The 21,550-nt window shown below is 37.3% G+C and overlaps 3 protein-coding genes across 3 annotated transcripts in view; 1 reads left to right on the top strand and 2 right to left on the bottom strand.

Moving 5' to 3' along the window:
• dhx16 (DEAH-box helicase 16) overlaps positions 1 to 3,483 on the bottom strand; it is a 42,407-nt gene extending 38,924 nt beyond the window's left edge. The window contains exon 1 of the mRNA XM_089121088.1: positions 3,369 to 3,483. The gene's annotated coding sequence lies outside the window, so the exon portion shown is untranslated. The remainder of the gene's footprint in view (positions 1 to 3,368) is intronic.
• tektl1 (tektin like 1) lies at positions 54 to 5,032 on the top strand. The gene is made up of 8 exons (XM_039669355.2): positions 54 to 407; positions 1,601 to 1,876; positions 1,995 to 2,099; positions 2,257 to 2,413; positions 2,514 to 2,680; positions 3,144 to 3,239; positions 3,408 to 3,521; positions 4,800 to 5,032. Exons 1-8 carry the CDS (start codon positions 138 to 140, stop codon positions 4,983 to 4,985), a joined length of 1,371 nt encoding a protein of 456 aa, XP_039525289.2. The 5' UTR covers positions 54 to 137; the 3' UTR covers positions 4,986 to 5,032.
• Positions 5,033 to 5,317: 285 nt separating this feature from the next.
• On the bottom strand, positions 5,318 to 19,403 carry arhgef28b (Rho guanine nucleotide exchange factor 28b). The gene is made up of 32 exons (XM_089121091.1): positions 18,970 to 19,403; positions 18,832 to 18,883; positions 18,541 to 18,670; positions 17,424 to 17,708; positions 16,874 to 17,042; positions 16,263 to 16,464; positions 16,051 to 16,114; positions 15,911 to 15,936; positions 14,898 to 14,958; positions 14,292 to 14,392; positions 14,101 to 14,212; positions 13,939 to 13,984; positions 13,695 to 13,833; positions 12,872 to 12,986; positions 12,711 to 12,766; positions 12,579 to 12,627; positions 12,426 to 12,489; positions 12,248 to 12,339; positions 11,303 to 11,428; positions 10,919 to 11,169; positions 10,687 to 10,812; positions 10,486 to 10,603; positions 9,792 to 10,046; positions 8,889 to 8,965; positions 8,512 to 8,693; positions 8,103 to 8,170; positions 7,854 to 8,021; positions 7,687 to 7,776; positions 7,456 to 7,568; positions 7,220 to 7,267; positions 7,028 to 7,129; positions 5,318 to 6,869 (listed from the first exon to the last, which is right to left on the bottom strand). Exons 2-32 carry the CDS (start codon positions 18,862 to 18,864, stop codon positions 6,579 to 6,581), a joined length of 3,759 nt encoding a protein of 1,252 aa, XP_088977217.1. The 5' UTR covers positions 18,865 to 18,883; positions 18,970 to 19,403; the 3' UTR covers positions 5,318 to 6,578.
• Between the last annotated feature and the right edge of the window lie 2,147 nt (positions 19,404 to 21,550).

Here is a 21,550-nt window from a genome sequence, read left to right as displayed (position 1 = left end):
CGCGCTAGTAGCTACCCAATCAGAGCTCTGTGCGCCCCGGTCACTTGAGGAACTGTTGCGTTGGAGACAACCAACTCTTTTAAACCCAAACAATTTGGAGTTATTCTTCGGATAGTTCAGCAGTACCGTGAGTGACCATGAAGCGGTCCGTCCAGTCCGCATCTCCGTCTGTGGCTGTGGGATCTAAAGGCTGGAGGGACGCGACTGTCAGCTCGATTGTGCGCGCCGCTGAACTGACGCGTCAAACTCGCGTAGATCAACTGCACTCTTCTACTCGATACCGCAGCCACGTTGGGGCATTTGCCCACAGACGTCCTCAGTTAACAGCTTCTAGTGACGAGAAGGACCACCGTGAGAGTGACTCGGAAAAGAAAGATGAATTCCGACCTAAATCCACTGGAAGAATGGTAAAGTAGCTCAGAACTAATTAGCCATAGGTGTCGGATTTATGTAATGTAATTACATGTAGCCTAAAGTTAATTATCTCCCTAGTCGTTTCGTTTAGCCTAACGTTACCTACCTATCATTTTGTTATAAGCTTAAACGGACAGTTTAGGTTTTTGATTGGCCAATAGAGCGTTAAATTGCGCCAATGACGTTTTCACCATTGTTGCGGATTGTCATTTTTGTTGAACGTTACGTTATTATGACTCTGAATATCTTACATTTCATACATTTTCGGGATAAAACAACATTAACTAAAGTTTGTATCCGTAACATGTTTAGAGTAGGCTAAAGTTACTCCATGGGGGTTATTTATTTGTGAATAATGAATAGCCTACTTTGTGGCGCTGTGAATTTCTCAACGCAGATTTCTTGTTTTTATAATTATTTTATAGGTCATAGTGACGGAAAATATTAGATGGACAGAAAATAGACTAATATTCCTAAGCTCTTGGGTTCTTTCGCAAAACGTTCGCGTTCCCTGCCCTGAGAACCGCAAATGTTTCGCTACTGACGCAAAGTTTCTCGTGGGAATGCAAACATAGCCTATTCTTTCGCATTATCATGTTGATTTTAAGGTGATATTATATAGTTTTTAGGGGATATTATGATAACACCGACCATTAGGCTAACCAACCTACAGTAACTGGATTATTTACCACTAAACCAATTTCAATCAACCACTAGTATATTTTAAAATATATTACAATAGAAAAGTTGTTTTAAATTGTAATAATATTTCAAGTATTACCGTTTAGGTAACACTTTATTTTAGTGTCCCATATATATAGTACTTACTATAAATTATGCATAATTACAAGTAACTATCCGCAAACCACACCTAACCCTATGGAAAGTACATGTAGTTATTATTACTCAGTAGGCCTACTTGATTAGCCTATATAGGCTAATTACAATAATACGGATGGGCACCTTAAAAAAGCACAATCCTGTTTTTACAGTATTGATAAATTAAATGCAGCCTTGCTGAGCAAAAGAGAAAAAAAAATCTTACAGACCTCCGACGTATGAAAGGTAGTGTATGAAAACAATAGAAATATGCATTTGCATATGCAAATGAACTGTCTGAAGGTAAATGTACTACATGTTAAGTAGAATTCTATTAGATAACTACAGCCTTCTTTTTCTTTGATAGCTCACTTCCAGAATCACTAGTGGCCCCTTTCCCCTGCCGGCCCTGCGTGATCAGAGTGCGTTGGTCAGCGCAGGTATGGTGGGTGAATATACGCGGGGTGTGAGAGAGGTGGAGGGTCACCTGCGCAGACAAGCAGGCAGGGTCACGCAGGAGGACACCAGGGTGGAGCATCTAAGGGAACGACTGGAGAAACTACTCTGCAGTCTGAGGAAAGCATTGCTGGTCAATCAGCAAAGTGCTGATGGCAGGACATTTCGACCACCCACGACGGAGACCGTGAGTAGCCATAATGAACTCCACAAGGAGTCAAAGAGATAAAAATATGAGTGTAAAGTTATGAGTAAAGAAAAATAAAGAGTGTAAAATCATGGCTTCCACTAAATGTTTTGTCAAGATGCGGGATGGAGCCGATGACCTTCTACACAATGAACGAAAAGTCCTGAATGAGTTAAAAGAAGAACTGGACAGCATGTTGAGGAAGACTTTAACTCAACAAAAGGTGAAAAATAGGCCTTGCATATTTAAGATATGTCGGATGCCTATTGTTTTCACACAAAATTCATGAAGTTGAACTTGCATGTTCAGTAGAATTAAATCATCAAGACTGGAAAACAAAAAGAACGTAGTGAGTTTTTTATTTTATTTTTCACTTTGAGGTTTTGGCCGAGAGCAGTAAGCAGTTGTTGGATTGTGCCTTTGAGAGATCCAGAGTAATAGATCTGCTTCCCCAGCATGGCTCACTCTCAGCGGGTGTGAAAACCTATCCTTCACCCCTCTCACAGAAACCTGACCCCACCGGACCGTTCACTCCAGGTACACCAGGACACTTTTATAGTCTCTCACCCTTCATTTTTGCCCAAATTACAAGCTATATCTAATCTTTCTCTGTCTGTCTCTTACCATCATCGTTAAGAGTGCAAACAGGCTTTGGATTCTGCATCAACAGTACTACGTGAATCTCAGCAACTCAGAAAGAACATTTCACAAGTCATGAGGGATGTCATCAAAAAGCAAACAGATATGCACCAATCAGCCAGCGAAGCCCTGCAGAAGAAAATCACTGAAACGATCAGCCTGGAGGTGTGTGATTACAGTGCAGAGAGGAAAGGGATACTTGGGATTATTGATTACTAATTCTAAGTACTCTCAGACAGAATTCTGTTGAATGAATTTTAATAAGGTAAAGTCAATGATGATATGCACTACAGTTCGAAAGTTGAATTTTTTGTGCTTTGATGCATTAAATTGATCAAAAGTGACAGTAAATACGTTTATATCATAGGATACTTCCATTTCAACGCTCTTATTTTGAACTAGAAAAAAAAATGTTTAAGGGACAGGGGATGTATAGAACTTTCCAAATGACAGACATTGAAATCCCATGGAAATTTACATAACTTTATCTGGAAATGGAAGAAAAAAATACCCTTCCAAAGTGTTGTGATGACATTACATACATTATAAATTTGCCCTGCTTCTATTTTGTACTTGAGGAGTTAAATGTGACTTTTCAGGATGCATACTTTTTCTTCTTCCTCATCAGCAACATCTGACACTGAGCTCCGCTGCCACGAGACAGGCCATTTATCGCAAACAGAGACAGATGCAGTGTGCTGGCTACAGTCTTGGCAGAGCTATGGTATGTTATTTATAGAGTCACATATTGATATTGTAAAAACACACCCATAACTATATGTATAGCCTAACAGATCACTAAATGAGCCTAAAAGTGCTGCTAAATATCCAACATGTTGACTTTTTCACTCACTGGTTGGTCGTTAAAGCAGAAGTCCTTGTCTCCCGGCAGGGCCCAGTTTGCAGTGCTGATCTCTTTTGTCGTGAGAGATTAAGCAGGCCTATGACTCAGCTGTATGGGAGGCATTCAAGTGTTGGGCTGCCGGAATCCGACCTCCTGACATGGGTCAGCTTTTTTGTAATCTGACATTCCTAAAATTCCTTTATGATCTGTCAATCATAAAGGGCAGTACTTCCTAGTCTTTGGTTGTGTAACATTTGGAGAAAGCATGCTGGGGGTGAGGATCTAAGCGCAGTGAGAACATAATAAATGAACTAAGTCAAAACTGGGAAACACAGGGAGCACAGAGAGCATAAATAAGACGCACCTGGGGAGACTAATCAGAACTACAACATGGCACTCGAGACAGGAAATATTAAAAAAAAGTCCCCAAAAACACATACAGGGAGTATTTAACAGGTTTATAACCTGATTGCATGGATTGTACTTGTTTTTAAATGATTTTCAGAATATATTTTTGAATATTATGCAGTTTTAGTATGGCAAAATACATTAAAAAAAATGTTGTGACCATATGATTGATTATGATTCAATTTAATAATAATGTAGAGCACAAACAGTACATCATATTTTTTATGTATGTATGTATATTAAAAAAATAAATAAAATAAAAATACAGGAAAAAAACGGCAATATTGGGAATTATTATTACATTTACATTTAATTTATTCCTGTGATGTTAAAGCTGTATATTCAGCATCATTACTCCCGTCTTCAGTGTCACATGATCCTTCAGAAATCATTCAAATATGATGTTTTTGCTGCGCAATAAATATTTCTGATTATTATCAGTGCTGAACATTTTTGTGGAATCTTTCTAAATTAATTTTCTAAAAAAAATATTACTGAGCCCAAACTTTTAAAGCTACACTGTGTAACTCTTTTAGTTTATTCTTAGCTAAAAACACTTAGTTCTTTCAAAAATATATGTGCTCAATAACGTATATTTACTTCGTTCAAGTAATAAAGTATTCTCTTGAGTGTATAATATGCCATTGAAAATACATACGGGTAAGGGGTTCTAATGTCGGTCGCCATGTTGCCCCTCCATCTTGAAAGTACATTAGCCAAAGAGGGACAGACCTGTTAATTCAAGCTTCGCCTTTCGCGTTTACGTTAACACTCATGGACGAGGTCGAACTGGAAGCCATGTTAATCTTGGACTACATTGGCCACCGTATGACTTAAAACAGAATCGGAATTGAGAGGAACAGAAACTAATATTCACTGGATGGTCATATACTTTTTCACCGCAAGATGGGGGTAAAAATCACACAGTGTAGCTTTAAACGTTAGTTGATAGTCTAAATTAAAGACATATACAGTACATTGGCAATTACAGTGAGTGCTCTGTTAACACATACATTTCCCTTGTACTCTCAGGGCAGGACTATGCTCCGGAAACATCTGGAATCCTCAGGGAAAGAGATTGCAGAGCTACAGTTTGCCCATCAGCAGCTGGAGGATGACATGTATGGAAAGCGTGCCGCTGGCAGTGTGGACTCTGCTGTTGTCAGGCTGCGGCGGAGACTCGTACGTCCACAGTCTGTCCGGCCTGTAACCAGTTAAAACTCTAATAACAGCAATTTTAAAATAAAGATTGTGTTTCACTTCAAGGTAGAAATCTTTCCATATATTTTACAAAGTTACCATGTGGTGTTTTCAAAGTAAGTGTATGGTGATTTCAGTGTCATAAAAAAATAGTTTGGAAATATAAATGCAAAATGTACGGTTTCACATGTCTGTCACACATTTTTACGGTGGCCCAGTAGTGCACAACACAGTGAAATTTAAAAAGCAAACATAAGGCCCATGAACCCCCTAGTGGTCGGTTGTGTTGTGGCTTGATTTTGTTGTGTTGTGAACTTATGTTGGCTTTTTAAATTTCGTTGTGTTGTGCACTACTGGGCCATCGTACAAATGTGTGACAGACATGTTACAAAATGTTAAAGGGGTCATATAATGGTACATGCACTTTTACAAGTTGATTGTACAGAAATGTGTGTTGGCAGTGCCTGTACACAACCATCATATAATGATACAAAAATCTATCCAGTATTTTTATTTTTGTTTTAATCTCCTCATACGTTTTTCCCTGTCTCAAATCGAGCCGTTCAACCGTGTGACGTCAGTAAAACACAGCAGTGTCCCTTTAACACAAACACACATAAAAAAACTTTTAAGAGGTCCTATTATGTTTTTTACATTTTCAGATTTCTTTTTTGTTTAATGTTGCCGTTTGAGCATGAAAAGGTCTGCAATAAGTTACAAAGCACTAAGTCTACTACAAAGAGAGTTAGTCTTTATATATCAGTGCGTTCTGTTCCTGAACTCCCTGAAACAGGCAACAATTGAAGATTGTAGTCTTGAGGTTCTTCCAGGAATGTATATAATTATGCTTAAGGGTTTACTATTACACGATATTGCTCATGCTTAAAGCATACACAAAAAAGGGGTGAACCCTGGTTACATTAGTAGTGACATTTCTGAAACGTGCTCGAAGCAATGGACCAATCACAACGCATTGGTCCAGCTGAACAATCGCAACACATTGGGCTTTTCGGAAGGAGTGGCTTTATAGAAACGGGAACTAAACTGTGCTGCATTGCCCAAAAGCACCATTAGGACATAGAACTATTGCCACCAATGGTCTCTACAATCAACTTAGTTTACAATGCTTTTGAGAAACGCAGCCCAGAGCATAACTAAAAGACTGGGAAGAGAAGGTACTGCAGTCTGCAACAATGTAAAATATGTGACAAATGTGTTTTTTGAAAAATCAAGCATGAAAACCTATTCTAATAGACCCAAAAGTCATGTCCCAAATGGCCCACTATACACTATGTACTCAACCATGTCATGTATACATTTTATGAGGTTATTTTTTCATTCAACATTGGAGTCTGATATCCTTCCCCCTTGATGTTGAGTGCATCAAGTGTCCAATATTCCACAATTGTTGTTTTTTTGGTAAATTAAGTGCATCATCTGGGCATTTAAAGTGTACTTTTAGTATTTGGAATTTTCATTGTGAACACACTTCTCGCAATATTTCTACAACAAAACTCTATGGACTAGTGCATGTGAATATGGATGCAACTCATAATACAAACACATAAATGCACTTCATTTCTCCTGTGACATTTTAAAAGTCAGAATACCTTAACGAGGATTTGAGTTCTGCTGAATGAGTCTTATCTGTGTCTCCAGGCTCTTACTCTCTTTCACCAGTTTCTTCCCCGCTTCTTTTACTATCTCCCTCTCTTCCATCACTCTCTTCTCCTCTTCTCTCAGCTTCCTCATCTTCTCCTCAAACAGCCACAGTTCCTCCTCAAACTGCTCTTCCTCTTTCACCAGTCTGTCCATCAGTTCAGCATGCTCTCTTTCTCTCTGCTCCAGTTCTTTCTGCTGCACTGCCAACGTCCCACCAACCACACCAGACTCCAAACTCGGCTGTTGAGACGGTAATTTATTAGTGTAAATAATCATTTTCTGCAGAAAACATGCTTCAAATAAACTCTACTTCAATGTGTAATATCAACGTGTAACTCAACCACATTCTAGATAAAGCTCTTAGATGAACATGCAGAGAGAAAAATGGCCACACCAACCCTTTTGACGTCATAATCGCTAAGATTTGGGGGCGGAGCTTCTCCCTCCAGGAGGAGGAGATTTTGAACTTCAAAGCAGCTGTCTTGAATTATTATAGCAGCCTTCAAAAATAAGAGGATAATATTTATACATTCATACAAACACACACACATATAGCTATTATTCATTATAAGATAATCAATAACTCCCACCTGCAGACTGTAAAGTATATGAATTAAGTTGTGAACACCCTCTGCTACCTAGATTCATAGAAAAAAAACAGATATGATTCATTCATGATCAGCAGAATTTGTACATAAATACACACATTATTCTATTGAACTGAATTGCATGAGAATGTTTATAGAATGTCAGAAAATATTACATGCATGTGTTTCAAGAATAAGGTCAAATATGTAGTAGATTCAACACTTGCAGATGTGTTTACCTTTATATAAGTCTGGTGGGCGGGGCTTATGGGGGCTATTGTAAGTGGCCCCACCCCTGTCCCTACCATAGCACTCCTCCTGCTCCTCCCACTTGGCAAATTTTGTTCTTTATCTGGACAGAAATAGATATCATTTGTGTGTGCATAAATTAGACAGACAGACAGATAGATAGATCTATAAATTGTTGTCTGGTATTTAGCAATCTGGGTGTTGGTAAAGTGATTACTTACCGTTTGCTCTTTCCTGGCCAAAGTTATGATTATTTGGTGCCCATATGCAAGGAAAAAGCCAAGACAACAAAGTGATAGCCAGCTTCACCACTGGAAAAGAAAGAGACTTTGGTGAAGCTCAGTAACACCTGACTGTGTGTCTGTAGAGAGAAAGACAGATTCATTACCCTCTTCCTGTGCGTCAGACAGTAATGTGACACCCTGAGGAGTGTCTTCAGGGTGGGGTTGAACAAGAAGGCGGCAAGTAGCCAGACTCCATCTACCAGTCCCTCTACAGATCCTCAACTTCTCCTCAATAACAGAGCACACCTGCATATCCAGAGAGAATAGCGCCTCTACATGCACAATCAAAAGACATCAGACATTAGGAACGAAAAAGTCGGGCACAGATGGATGATAGATGATTGGATGTTTACCTTGTAATTTCTGTATCTTCTTGACTTTGATTTCCCCCTCATTCTTCTTGGTCTGATCATCAGGAAGGCTGAAACAAATATAAAAATACACCATTTAAAGTTTAGGATCGGTGGAGTTATTAAACGTATTTAAAGTCTCTTATACTCACTCCTCAATGCTGGATTTATTTGATCAAAAATACAATAGTAAAAACAGTACGATTTTGAAATATTATTACAATTTTAAATAACGGTTTCCAATTTAATTAATTAATTTCTGTGAAGGCAAAGCAGAATTTTCAGCCGCCGTTACTTGTTATAATCTAAAATCATTCTTGCTGTATATGAAAAACTCTTACTGACCAAACATTTAAATGAAAGTGTACAGACTGTCATTCAAAACAAGTAAATAATTCTAAGTCTAACACACCTTTCAGTGGCCTGCCTCAGCAGTGTCATCCACGTGTTACGCTCCTCACAAGTCTGTGTGTGTATCTCATACATCTCCGGCCCCACAGAGTAATCGCCACTGATGAGAAATAATCCTTTCTCCTGATTGGCTATTTCTCTCACAATGAGTCTTCGCAAGGGCATCACCGATGGCTTCTGCTCCTGAAGTACAATATATATAAAACTGATTTTAACATTATATTTAAAGCATATTTTAGCATTACATTTAAAACCGTTTGGATTTTAATATGATATTAATAGCATTTTAATTTCTTATTAGGTTCTGAATGTGTGATCCAAAGGGCCCCGAAAAAAAAACAATATAGCTACTGTAATTTGTCGGCTATATTTCAGTACCAATGCGGCAAAGACGAACTTCTGCTCTTTCTCCTGTAGGAAAGCCAGAACATCTGTGAGGAGCAGTGCAAGAACATCTGTAAAAGAGAGAGAGAGAGAGACACTGGGAATGGAATTAAATAATATATGACTGAAGTAAAAAAGAAAGAAAACAAACTAGGGGTGGACCGTTATCGAATAATTCGGTTTCAGCCGATAAAAGCAAAAACATCATTTGTAGCGCACCTCCAATCCAATAATCACAAAGAGCTTTGTTACTTCTGATAAGAAGTCTCAGCTTTTAAATTCTGTCCATTTAATCACGAAATTCAAACAATAAATGCCATTTTGACGTTCTTAAATGTGACGTGACAGATCGCTGTAGCTCCTTCAAGTGGCAGCGAGTCTTTTCTTCCACTTTAATACAAGTGGAAAAAAAAAACTCAGCAAAAAAGATTCAGTACAGCTTACTGAAATGTATGATGTCTCATGTAATCACTCAGTGTCAACCGCATAAATTCACCAATAAAACAGCTTGTGAACAGTCATTTAACATTGCAGTCACCTCAGGAAAGTTATCCAGTGTTCACAGTTCACAGTTAGCTACAAAAAGCACTAGAGAATGGCTCATTTACTGTTAATTATATAAGTATGTTTGTATACGTTTGTCCTGAAGACAAGTGTTTAAGACAACTATCTTATGTGCAACTGAGTTGAATTCAAACATTATTTCGGTGTAATTATTATATCTGAAAATAAATAGCAGTTAAATATAATTATAATACTTATTTTAACCTTTAATATTATATGAATGTACCAAATAAGAAGTTTCCAGTTTTTTCTTTAAGAAAATCTAACTATCGGTATCGGCAGGCAGATATCATTCTGATTAATCGGCTATTTAGTAGAAATTTAGTGGGCTACCTCTCAGTCTGCCAGAGGTGGTCCTACAAGTCAGCAATGAAGAGTGTGTGAGAGTTCGGTGTGTTTTCTGCAGGTCTTGCTTGCCGAAGATCTCCCCGTTCTTCAGGCGAGTGCAGCTCTTGTTGTCTAGGCGACTCAAGATGTCCTGTAGTTTCTTTGCATTCTCATAATCTCCCACATGCCGCTCCACCTCTTCTATCACCCGCCGCAGACCCTCCAGTGCCACGGCAATATCATAGCGCTCAGCACTGCCATCTACAGATCACAAAGGACACCATTCAGATCCCTTTTTTTTATCAAATATCATGATTAATATCACGTTTTTTATCAATTGTATAATAGTGTTATTCATATGCATCTTTGATTTTCAGGTTTATATATTTATATGTCTTAGGCACATTCGTATTTGCATGTGAATAGAGTCTGACAACAGCCTGTATGATCCACACAGAGATCTGATCTCACCATCATTGAGTCTGTCTGTGATTGCATGAATCACAGAAAATTGTGGCAACATCTTCAAGACACTTGAAGAAACAATTTCTTTCTGTTTCTTCATGTAATCACAAACAGACTCGATGATGGTCAGATCAGATCATACTGCCTGTTGTTGGTAATTATGTCAATGGTTAACTAATTTATCAAAAGTAATAATTATTCATATTTAACTGAGTATTGCATATTATGAACTTACCATCGGTGTGTTGAAGGAGTCTCTCCACCAGAACAGGGTACTTTGTAATTCTCTGGGTAACAAGCAAAAGGAATTCTGGGATTTCACGACGCTTGACGACAGAGTTGGAACTCAGCTGCTGTAGAGGCAACACATACGGTCATCAACATAAAACTCAAACTGTTTCGTATGAGTGTGTTCGTGTGTGTTTAATCAACTTACTCTGAGAAATAACTGTAGTTTCCTGTTGCTCTGTAGTTGTTGCTTATACACTTTCAGTGCTTCTGGGTGACGACTGCAGAAATCGCCGTACAGCTCTATCATCTGAGAAGCATTTAGGCCTGAGAACTACACACACAATTGCTAAATGAACCAAAGGTAAGAGCTAAACTTGTGCAGCCACAATAAGTAAATTGGTCAAGTCTACGTACTGTATGTTTAGGTTCTTACTTGCCTGTCGACGCAGGATATCACCAATTTGCAGGATGATGTAGTTCTTGTGTTTTCCCAGGTGAACAGACACCCTCTGTCTGGTCTCCATGTCTATGAGAAAGTTTCTATGCAAAACCAAGAGCTCATCCACTCTGGGAAAAATCTGACCAATCGTGTCCTGCTCCAGCTGCACTTCCTCCAACATCCCCGCCCTTAAAACATCCGCCATAACGGAGAGAGTCTGGACATGGTGAAATTCTGTCTGCATCAGCTCTGCGACAAAACACAACACTCACCAATCAAATTAGGCTTAACTGAAGACATTTTTAGACAACAGTGTATTTCATATTATCAAAAAAAAATCAATTAAGTATAAAAGGCAATATACTAGAACAGCGTTACTGACCATAGATGATCTCCTGCCTCTTGACCACATCTTTGTCCAGTGTCCGACTGAATTCAGTGTCCACAACAGCGCTCCAAGATTCAGCAGAGAAGTCAAATGATACGTGAGCTGACGAATAATCAGAATCTGGCAAAGAGATGGTTAAACATACTGTAAAAGTGACTTATTGTTTGTGTAATTTGGAAAAACGGAAGTTATCATGAGCATTGTAATGTTTGAAGCTGATGTCATAACAAATCTGACAGTAGGCCGGAAAGATTTTAAAACGAGCGGTTCGTTCACAAGATCTTACCTTCGTGCAGTGGATAGAAAAGGGGTGGGGCTACATAAGGTCTACACTTCACAAAACTTCACACACAACTTTTATGCTGATTTTTCTTCATTTTTGTAATTAAAATCATAACAAAACATTTTCATAAATAAAACAAACTTTTTCACTTAAATAAAAAACGTTAAATGAAATAAAATAGGACAATTTTATTTCAGCTAGTTGCTAAGTGTTTTTATTTTTTCACTTAAGTTTATGTATTAAAATAACTAAATGAATAAAAACTATATAGACATATATTTTTAAAAAGTTAAAGTTTAAAAAAAATGTAAAAAAAAAAAAAAAAGAACTTTATCTTATATAAAAAATATTTGTCAATTTTTGGGTGAGCTATCCCTTTAATAATCCTAAAATAACACTTCTTAACATTCCAGTCCCCATTTAGTTTCATTGTATGGAAAAAAATCAGCAGGAAATTCTGGAGCTTTTGAGTTCCACAGAAGAAAGAAGGCGGGTTTGACTTAAATCGCTGCACAGACCGACTGTTGTATGACAGCAATGTACCGCAAGAGCGATTAGATTAGAGAGACGGCTCTATATGGTTTCAGATAATTTGATGTCACACAACGAACGGTCTGCACAGCGCTGCTTCAAGTCGAACACACCTATTAACTCACTGGAGGTGGGGCTTCCTGAAGAATGACCAATCAAAGACTTGCTTTTCCACAGAGCGAAGTCATGGCCACACCCCTCACTGTTACTCCGCTTTCTGATACAGAAACATACAAAGCATCTCAAAAATGTAAACATTAGTGACATAAATTCAAATGAAGTTTGTGGAAAACACTCTCAGACCTGTGTGACACAGTGTTGTTGTCATTGACCAGAGACAGAGATGGAGAACTGTGACTGGACGAGTCTGTTAATGAAACACACATGATCACATGAGCACTATATGACATGGCTGGTTCCATTATAATTCCAGAGTAACATGACTGGCTCTCTCACATAGTAAAATTGAAGAGTCACCGCATTTCAGATGTGCCTGATGAGGATTCTGGGTTATAGAAATAAATGCAATTACAATCTTTCAAATGAATATAGTTTCAACTACTTTTACACACACTCACACTCACTCACCTTTAAACACTGAGGGGCAGAACCACAGCAGGTCTTATGAATGATCATGGAGCAGTCTTTACAGGAAGTGACATCATGAAGTCAGTGTAGAATTTTGGTACAGCAAATATTTGTGCAAAAAATGTCAAAAATACATGTCGTTAAAAGAAACACACACGTACATGTACACTGCTGTGGTTCGTCATTGTCAGCTCCCTCACAGACTTCACAAGCTGCTTTAACAGGCAGCTTCGGCGGGCAGAGCTGATGCAAGGCTGAGGAAACCTCTGCGTTCATCTGGAAACAAACAGTTTTTTTTTTTCATAAGGATATACATACATAGTGTCTAGTCTTAAAAATCACCATTAATCATATCATCTCTTGATAAGTTTTTTTTTTTCACTGAGATTTGAAAATGCATGGACCAAAATATTTTTGAAACATATTATAAATATTTGTTGTATACAACCAGACTAAATAACATATTCTGTTATATTTTGTTCAATTTGCGAAATAAACTTAATTGACAATATAAAAATCCAATATATATATATGAAGAGTTCAGATGCAAAAGCCTCTAAATGCCATTTGAAATTTTCTTCTAAAATGATCATTTTTAGCTTGTATATTTAAGTTCAGTAATTTCACTTAAATGGCAAGGAAGATTACCTATTAATTGTCATTTAAGTGAAATTACTGAACTTAAATATACAAGCTTGATAAAAATGACCATTCTAGAAGAAAATTTCAAATGGCATTTAGAGGCTTTTGCATCTGAACTCTTCATATATACTGCATACACACTCACTCTCTCACACGCACATGCACACACACATATATATATATATGTGTGTGTACATATATGTACACATATATATCAAAATTATATGTAATTTTTTCCCTCATACTCAAATTTTCTGATATTTTGTGACAAAATATCAAATGTTATATTTTCTCTGTATGTCTTTTATTCCATTTAACTTTTACTGTCTTTCTTTCTCTCACCTTGCTTTTTATTTTGGTGTTGACCATCCGGCTCCTGAGGAAGCTTAGAGTTCGACTCACTTTATATTTCTCTGTATCACTTTTGGATGTAGGGATGATTTTCTCTTTCTCTTCTTCCTCTGAATTGCTACACCACATACTGGGAGTTTGGAAATAAATAGAAACATACTTAAGCTTCTTATGTGTGTGTGTGTGTGTGTGTGTGTGTGTGTGGGTGTGTGTGTGTGAGAGAGAGATCAAATACCTTCTGATCTCTGTGGATGTTTCGACATCATTGAATGGGAATGGCTCTAGGAACATAAAACAACTGAACATACTTGCAAACTACTTGTACACTTTATTTTGCACGTCTCAATCTATTTTGAACACACTAGAGATACACATAAGAATAAAAACACAAACACACCGTCCTGTGAACTACAGATGGGTAATATGTCTTGGATTGGGGAGTCTTGTTCAGATGCTGTTGAGTCTGATTCAAACCCAAATGAGCCAAATGAGTCCTGATGGTACATTGTCTGACGAAAAATACATTTCTTAGTAAATTTTCTTGCATCCACCACGATAAAAGCCTTTATGGATAAATCTTCACCTCACCTGATTCTCACCAGCCTGCAGGGTGTTGATGCTGGTCGTAATGGTAACGCTGGAGTCAGTGAGCGAACTGGTCGTTGAATCAGTATGCGTTGTGAGTCCATCTACAAAAACACGGACTTTGAAATCAAGATACAAGATCATCCAGCTTTAGATATCAGATAATCAATTAATAATCAAAATTTAGGACTGGAGGTTCACCGAAGTATCAAGTCAACTCTGTTGGCCAGATGTTCATGTTTGTGGTCATTATAGGTCTAATCATTTCATTATTCCCTTTGTAAAACTATAACGGGTAAAAAATATCAACTTAATTCCAAAAAGTGCTTTACTGAGTTTTATGTAACGTTGACCTAACTTCAGAAGGAATTTCAGAGGGAACTACAAATGACTTTGAGTTGACACACTTTTGTCAGTGAAGGACTATGTGTCTTATTTTTAAAACATGTTAAGGTTCTACTTTTGAAAGGAAGATAAACATTATCATTACAATAGCCAAATATTTATTTATCGTTGACTAACTGATATAAACATCCTCATTCTCATTATATAAAGGCATGGGGCTGCAGTCTCATTATAAAGGCGGACTGTACAGAAACAAACACTTACCAGACTCGTCCGACGATAAGAGCTCTTCATCTTCATCCTGACTGGTGTTGTTAACCCACACCTGACAGAAAAGCAGGAAAGTGAAATGAAAGAAAACAACGGAGTAACGAAAAAAGCCAAAATGACAATAGAATTAGTCAACAGTTTGGGGAAATTAGCTTCAATATTTCAGTAAATAAATACACATCCCATTAACGTGGTGAGGTTATTGTATGTTATTGAATAAGGAGCACAACGATGACAATGACATGACGTGCTACACCGCTATTTCCCCTGACAAATTTCAACATTCAAGCGTAACAGTCGTGTCGCATTTTTTTCCGGCTGTTTAGTATCGATGCACATTCATGTATAAATTGAAGTGAACATGAAGTCGGTTCTTTTTTACTGACCTGATCACGATCACAAAAATAGTCGGAATTCCGTCTTAATCGGATTGTTCACTTTTAAGCGCGAAATCGTTTGCGGCGGTTTCGTTGATCCGGCTGAATTATCTCACAGAAATTCATAGAATTTAGGCCAACTAAAGTGAAGTAGGCTACTGTTTTCTTGAGGGTCCTGTTTTTTATTTTTTTAGAAACACTTTTAAAAAATTGTGGGAAATGTTATTGTTCATTATTAGAAAGTTTTGTGATGGAATTATTTGAATAGAATCGTCTGGAGTGACTATAACTTTCACTAAAGACTAGATGGGAATATACAATAAGGTTTCGAACTTATAGGCTACAGTATTTATTTATCTACTTGTTAATCTCAGCATACCCCTTTTTAATAATAGAAATTACATCTAACATTATTTAATGCACTGTGAACAAACGTGAACATTAACATTTTTATAACATTAAAAGCTTATTAAGCTGTAAGAATATATTTCTCATTGTTGTATTCACTGTTGGTACATGTTAACACTGTAAAGTGCAACCACTAACTGTCATCTAGCATTTTTCTGTTGAGCAGTAATAGCTTTTCTTTAGGCTAAAGATATCCCAACGTAATCTGTCACAGCCACTTACATTGTGAAGCAGAGAGTATGGTGATCCTTTTTTTAGGTGTGCATGAAAATGGAAGAAAAAGAGAGAAAAAACTGCAAATGTATCGCTACTATACATTTATCAGTGAATATAATTTCCATAATCAAAGGAGAAACACTAACCCGAGTATGAAAGCAGAGTGTTGCTTTCAGCTCTTCTCTTTGTATCCACACTCAGACCTTTGATCTGAGATTGTACAAGCACATACACAACAAAAAAAATGCAAACATCTTCAAAGCTGAACTGATTCCAATCCGAAACACTCAATTAAATTTCATTTTAATTCAAAGCAAATATGTAATATCAGTGTGACCTTTAACCTCTGTTATCTGACCTTGTTTAGTAGCACAGAGTCCCTCGCACACTCTCGCAGCAGTAATATGGATGACTGTAAGGTTTGTGAAGAACAAGAGGACTCGGATACACACACAGACAGAGACAGCATCCCAGAGGCGTGGCTAAACCTGAGGAGGTGGGATTTACCCACCCACACATGTGACACGCCCGCCAGGGGAGTGGTTAATGGATTGGGAGGGCTGAAAGAGAAAGAGAAGTATAAAATGAGTTATTATTCTTACTTATGAATCTGTCTTCTGAATCTATATAAGAGCTTTGTGTGAGAAAACAAAACAAAATGTACGTCTTATTTTGTGAAAATCAGTGAATAATGACTTGTATTTCATCTTTTTGTCTCACATATCAGAAAATAAATATATTTTTAGATTCTATTTTTGGGCGTTTTTGCCTTTATTTAGATAGTACAGTTGGAGAGAGGACAGAAAGCGAAGTGGGAGAGAGAGGTGTGGGAACGGGAGAGGACCAGGAGGCCGGGACTCACACTCGGGTCGCCCATAGCGAAATTAAAGATTAAATATGAAATATAGCACTTAGGTTAATACAAACACATGGATGGGTACAAGGATCCACATAATAAGGATACATTACTGCTTGAAGAGTTGTATCAGAGCATGTTGATTGGTCCGTTGGGCCAGCTGAAGGGGCGTGTCCCCATCCTGATTGGCTGAACCGATAGTCATCAGGGCACCAGGTTGACAGAGAATGAACTCAGAGACGCTCACAAATCCCAGACGCACACATACATGTAGGAGAGACTCTATGTGCACACAAACATAACAATTTATAAATAAATTGCATGTTTAGTCAATTAATAAATGCATTATAATACGTCTTATTTTTCCACTATGTGTTTCCCACTTTGTTTGTCTGTGAAACTTAATCAGTGACAGTTTACTTTGGACATCCTCATTTGTGGTCACCACGGTGACCTCTAATCCAATTAGAACTCTGCATTTATAATTCCACTGCTCATCTCCGGACATTTGTGTCATTTGGATGTGAAGCAGGAACAGTGAAATCTGATTACACACACACATCCATACAATACACGGAAGCAGGTGCTGCACTTGCCTTGGCCATTATGCCCACACACACACACAATAAAGTTCAAACACACATATATAACACAAGCACACACCTTGTGCTGATTGTCCGAGCAGGTTGTGAGGGGTGTGTAGGTTGGCTAGAGCGAATGTGACCCTTTCGTCCATCTCTGCCTGTGTAGAGCTGTCTTTCAAACCATATCGATTACTCAGATCTCTGTGCTCAGTGGTGCTGAGGCAGTCGCTATGGGTAAGCAGGTATTCAGCCAGCTCCTGTGCATCATCCTCCATGAATGTCAGAGAAGACACACCCACACACACCACGGCATCATCTGTAAATATATACGCTCGGACACGCACCATCTCAGACTGGTTGTGGCCTATTAAACACAAACAACACACAGAGAACACTTACTGCAAGCACAAATAATCAGTATCTTGCAGTGTGGGAGAAGTAAATTAGGAAAAAAAAAACATTTATAATTTATATAACAATAATCCAATCTAATATTATATTATATTATTTCTTTGTTATGGTACAGTCCTATGTAGGACAAGCGGTTTGGATATTATATTATATTATTAACATTATATTATATAAATCATAACATGGTGGCTGGTATAATGATGCGCTCGACGAAGGAAATTATAAGAAATACATGCACAGTATAAAAATAAATACATATGAAGAGTTCAGATGCAAAAGCCTCTAAGTGCCATTTGAAATTTTCTTCTAAAATGATAATTTTTATCAAGCTTGTATATTTAAGTTCAGTAATTTCCCTTAAATGGCAATGAAGATTACCTATTAATTGTCATTTAAGTGAAATTACTGAACTTAAATATACAAGCTTGATAAAAATGGTCATTTTAGAAGAAAATTTCAAATGGCATTTAGAGGCTTTTGCATCTGAACTCTTCATATATACAGTACATATACATGTAAATAAATACATATACAGAAAACTCAGGAGAATAAGAACCACATAAACACAAACCATAACCGACAAAACTGAAAAGGGAGTATATATGCACGGGATAATCAGGAAATAATACGATACAGCTGATGATAATCACAGGAACAAACAAAAAAATAACCGAACCTAAACAGAGCAGGGAAACATGAACTAAAGGAAACAGAACAGATTTCTAAAATAAGAGTCTATAATCGTGACATTTTTGTACATTTAATTTACTTTTTATTTTATTCACCTGGGACAATGAAGTACAGCATGGAGTGAACTCTAGTTTGCAGAACGTGTAGTAGAGTTGAGCCCTCCAGAACCACAAATACCTCCTCCTCCTGAACTGAGGGGATCAGTGCAAAAACCTTTGCTTGGCCCTAACACACATGCACAACATTTCCTACATAAATAGTGTAGTTCTTCTATATATTTCACTGCAGCCCTGCATAGCAATTATTGTGCTAAAATCACATTTAGCAATATTGTCATCTTAAAAACACAAAGACAGAGAAGGTGACAGAAAAACAATGTTACTCACATAAACAGGAACCTCTCGTCTGCTTAGCTTCATTGCTTGAAATTACAGAAACCTTCAAGAAATCAATAGAAATGTATTAATTAACCAATAAATAAATAAATAAACATTCATCCTTGTAATGTCAATTGATGAAATTACCCACAAGACGAGGCTTGAATTCTGCACTCTCAGCCGCAAGCTGAAAACTGAGAGAGAATGGGGAGGAGTGAGTGAAGAACAACAAGGATGGGGAGGAAAAGATTAATGAGACAGAAAACAGGGACAAGAGAGATGAATGACAGGCAGAAAGGATTGATCAGTAAATGATGATCATATTTAATAATTGCTGCCCATATGCTTTTGTCTGTCTATCTATCTATCTATCTATCTATCTATCTATCTATCTATCTATCTATCTATCTATCTATCTATCTATCTATCTATCTATCTATCTATCTATCTATCTATCTATCTATCTATCTATCTATCTATCTATCTATCTATCTATCTATCTATCTATCTATCTATCTATCTATCTATCTACACTCTAAAAAATGCTGGGTTGTTTTAACCCAATTTTGGGTCAAATATGGACAAACCCGAAATGTTGGGTTAAAAATGTAATGTAAAAATTTAACCCAACGGCTGGGTTAGTCCATATTTGACCCAAAGTTGGGTTAAAACAACCCAGCATTTTATCTATCTATCTATCTATCTATCTATCTATCTATCTATCTATCTATCTATCTATCTATCTATCTATCTATCTATCTATCTATCTATCTATCTATCTATCTATCTATCTATCTATCTATCTATCTATCTATCTTGTCCGAGTTGAGTCTCAAGATACTAGTATCTATCTATCTATCTATCTATCTATCTATCTATCTATCTATCTATCTATCTATCTATCTATCTATCTATCTATCTATCTATCTATCTATCTATCTATCTATCTATCTATCTATCTATCTATCTATCTATCTATCTATCTATCTATCTATCTTGTCCGAGTTGAGTCTCAAGATACTAGTTTCTATACTAGTGTCTGCCAGTTTTGTTTTGGGTTTTTTACGTTCAGCGCCATCTTTTGGACAGCACGATCCTAGAAAAGTTTTCTGTAGGCTAATCCACTTTTGTCCACAAGAGGCCACCAGCAGTATATTGATCACACGATTCCTCTGTCAGGCTAAACCTATGGGCTAAATGAAAAATGTAGTTTTATGAGGGGTTTTCCCGTTTTATCTCATAAAACTTTCTCATGGAAAAATATCATTCAATGATTGCATGTGTAAATATGAAGAGTTCAGATGCAAAAGCCTCTAAATGCCATTTGAAATTTTCTTCTTTAATGATGATTTTTATCAAACTTGTATATTTAAGTTCAGTAATTTCACTTAAATAACAATTAATAGGTAATTATCATTGCCATTTAAGTGAAATTACTGAACTTAAATATACAAGCTTGATAAAAATGATCATTCTAGAAGAAAATTTCAAATGGCACTTAGAGGCTTTTGCATCTGAACTCTTCATATACATATGAGCAGTAGGCCTACATTGGATAGACGTAGCAAAGCAAGTGAGAAAAAAGAAATAATAGCCAATAAAAGGTAGCAATAAAAAATAAACGTAAAATGTACATCGGCTGTTTAGTTTTTCCAGTGGACTGGAAGAGAGAGCTATGGCAATGCATGCTGGGACTGAAAGAAGTCTTTGAGCTGTGAACTTTCCCCCACTTATCCAAACAACCCAGTCCCAGAAAACCCGCAGTCTGAGAGTGCTACATATGCTGACCTCTATAGTACCGCACACGAACACACGAATGCAAACACACATACACACGTAGCCTATGCTCTGTTTCTGTTTACCTCACCCCCCCCTCCCCACATTCTCTGTTTTCATGTCCGCCATATTGAGTGGGTTGCAGAATTGTTTGGGAAAAAAAGTCAACAACAAGTAAAGTGGAGGTTTGCAGAGATTCCTGAGTGTTTTTTCCTCATCTAAAATCACATGCAGGGGCTTAAACATTCCTGGCTATACAGTGAGAAATGAATTCTCGCTCCCCCTCTCTCTTTACAGCTTTACCTCCTGCATTCTCATGCCAAACTTGATATTTTCTAGTTATTTTCAGTAAAACTCTCTCTCCGCCACCTTCTATCTTTTTTTTAATGTTTCAAGGAAGCCAGATTTCCAGGAATTTCTGCAGTCCCGGCCGCTTGTTTTTAAAATCCTTGCCCAATCGTATCACTCACATAATTCCTAATCCTGTGACATGTTTAAAGAATCTAAATGAAAAGTTACGTAAAATATTTAGACTAAGCTCTGGGATTAGGATATGCACAGTAAACATTCCGTTCGCCATAATTTGTATCGTCCGGCCTCCCTGGAAGCTTCCCTTCTGTGCGTGCAGCCTATACAAGGAATTTAAGACTGTTGTCAATGAATTTTAAAGGGATTTGTCTTTATCACAAAAAGTGAAGTAGGCCTACTCCAGGAGTGGAGTCATTAGTGTCTATCATACACATGTGTTAAAAAATAGCCCATTTCATTTAACTGTGTGTGTGTGTGTGTCCTAATAAACCCTACATTATGGGGACAAAATGGGAAAAAAAATGTTGGTCCCCATGAGGAAAACAGGTTATACATCATACATGGGGGTTTTTTTCATCAAAAAAGGCAAAAAGTTTACTGTGATGGGTAGGTTTGGTGTAGGGGGATGGAAAATACAGTTCGT

The sequence above is a fragment of the Pimephales promelas genome, chromosome 16 (assembly GCF_988280905.1).
Source record: "Pimephales promelas chromosome 16, fPimPro1.hap1.1, whole genome shotgun sequence".
In the NCBI taxonomy this organism is placed as follows: domain Eukaryota; kingdom Metazoa; phylum Chordata; class Actinopteri; order Cypriniformes; family Leuciscidae; genus Pimephales; species Pimephales promelas.
The sequence above is the reverse complement of the archived record's forward strand: the minus strand, read 5'-3'. Positions and strand labels throughout refer to the sequence as shown.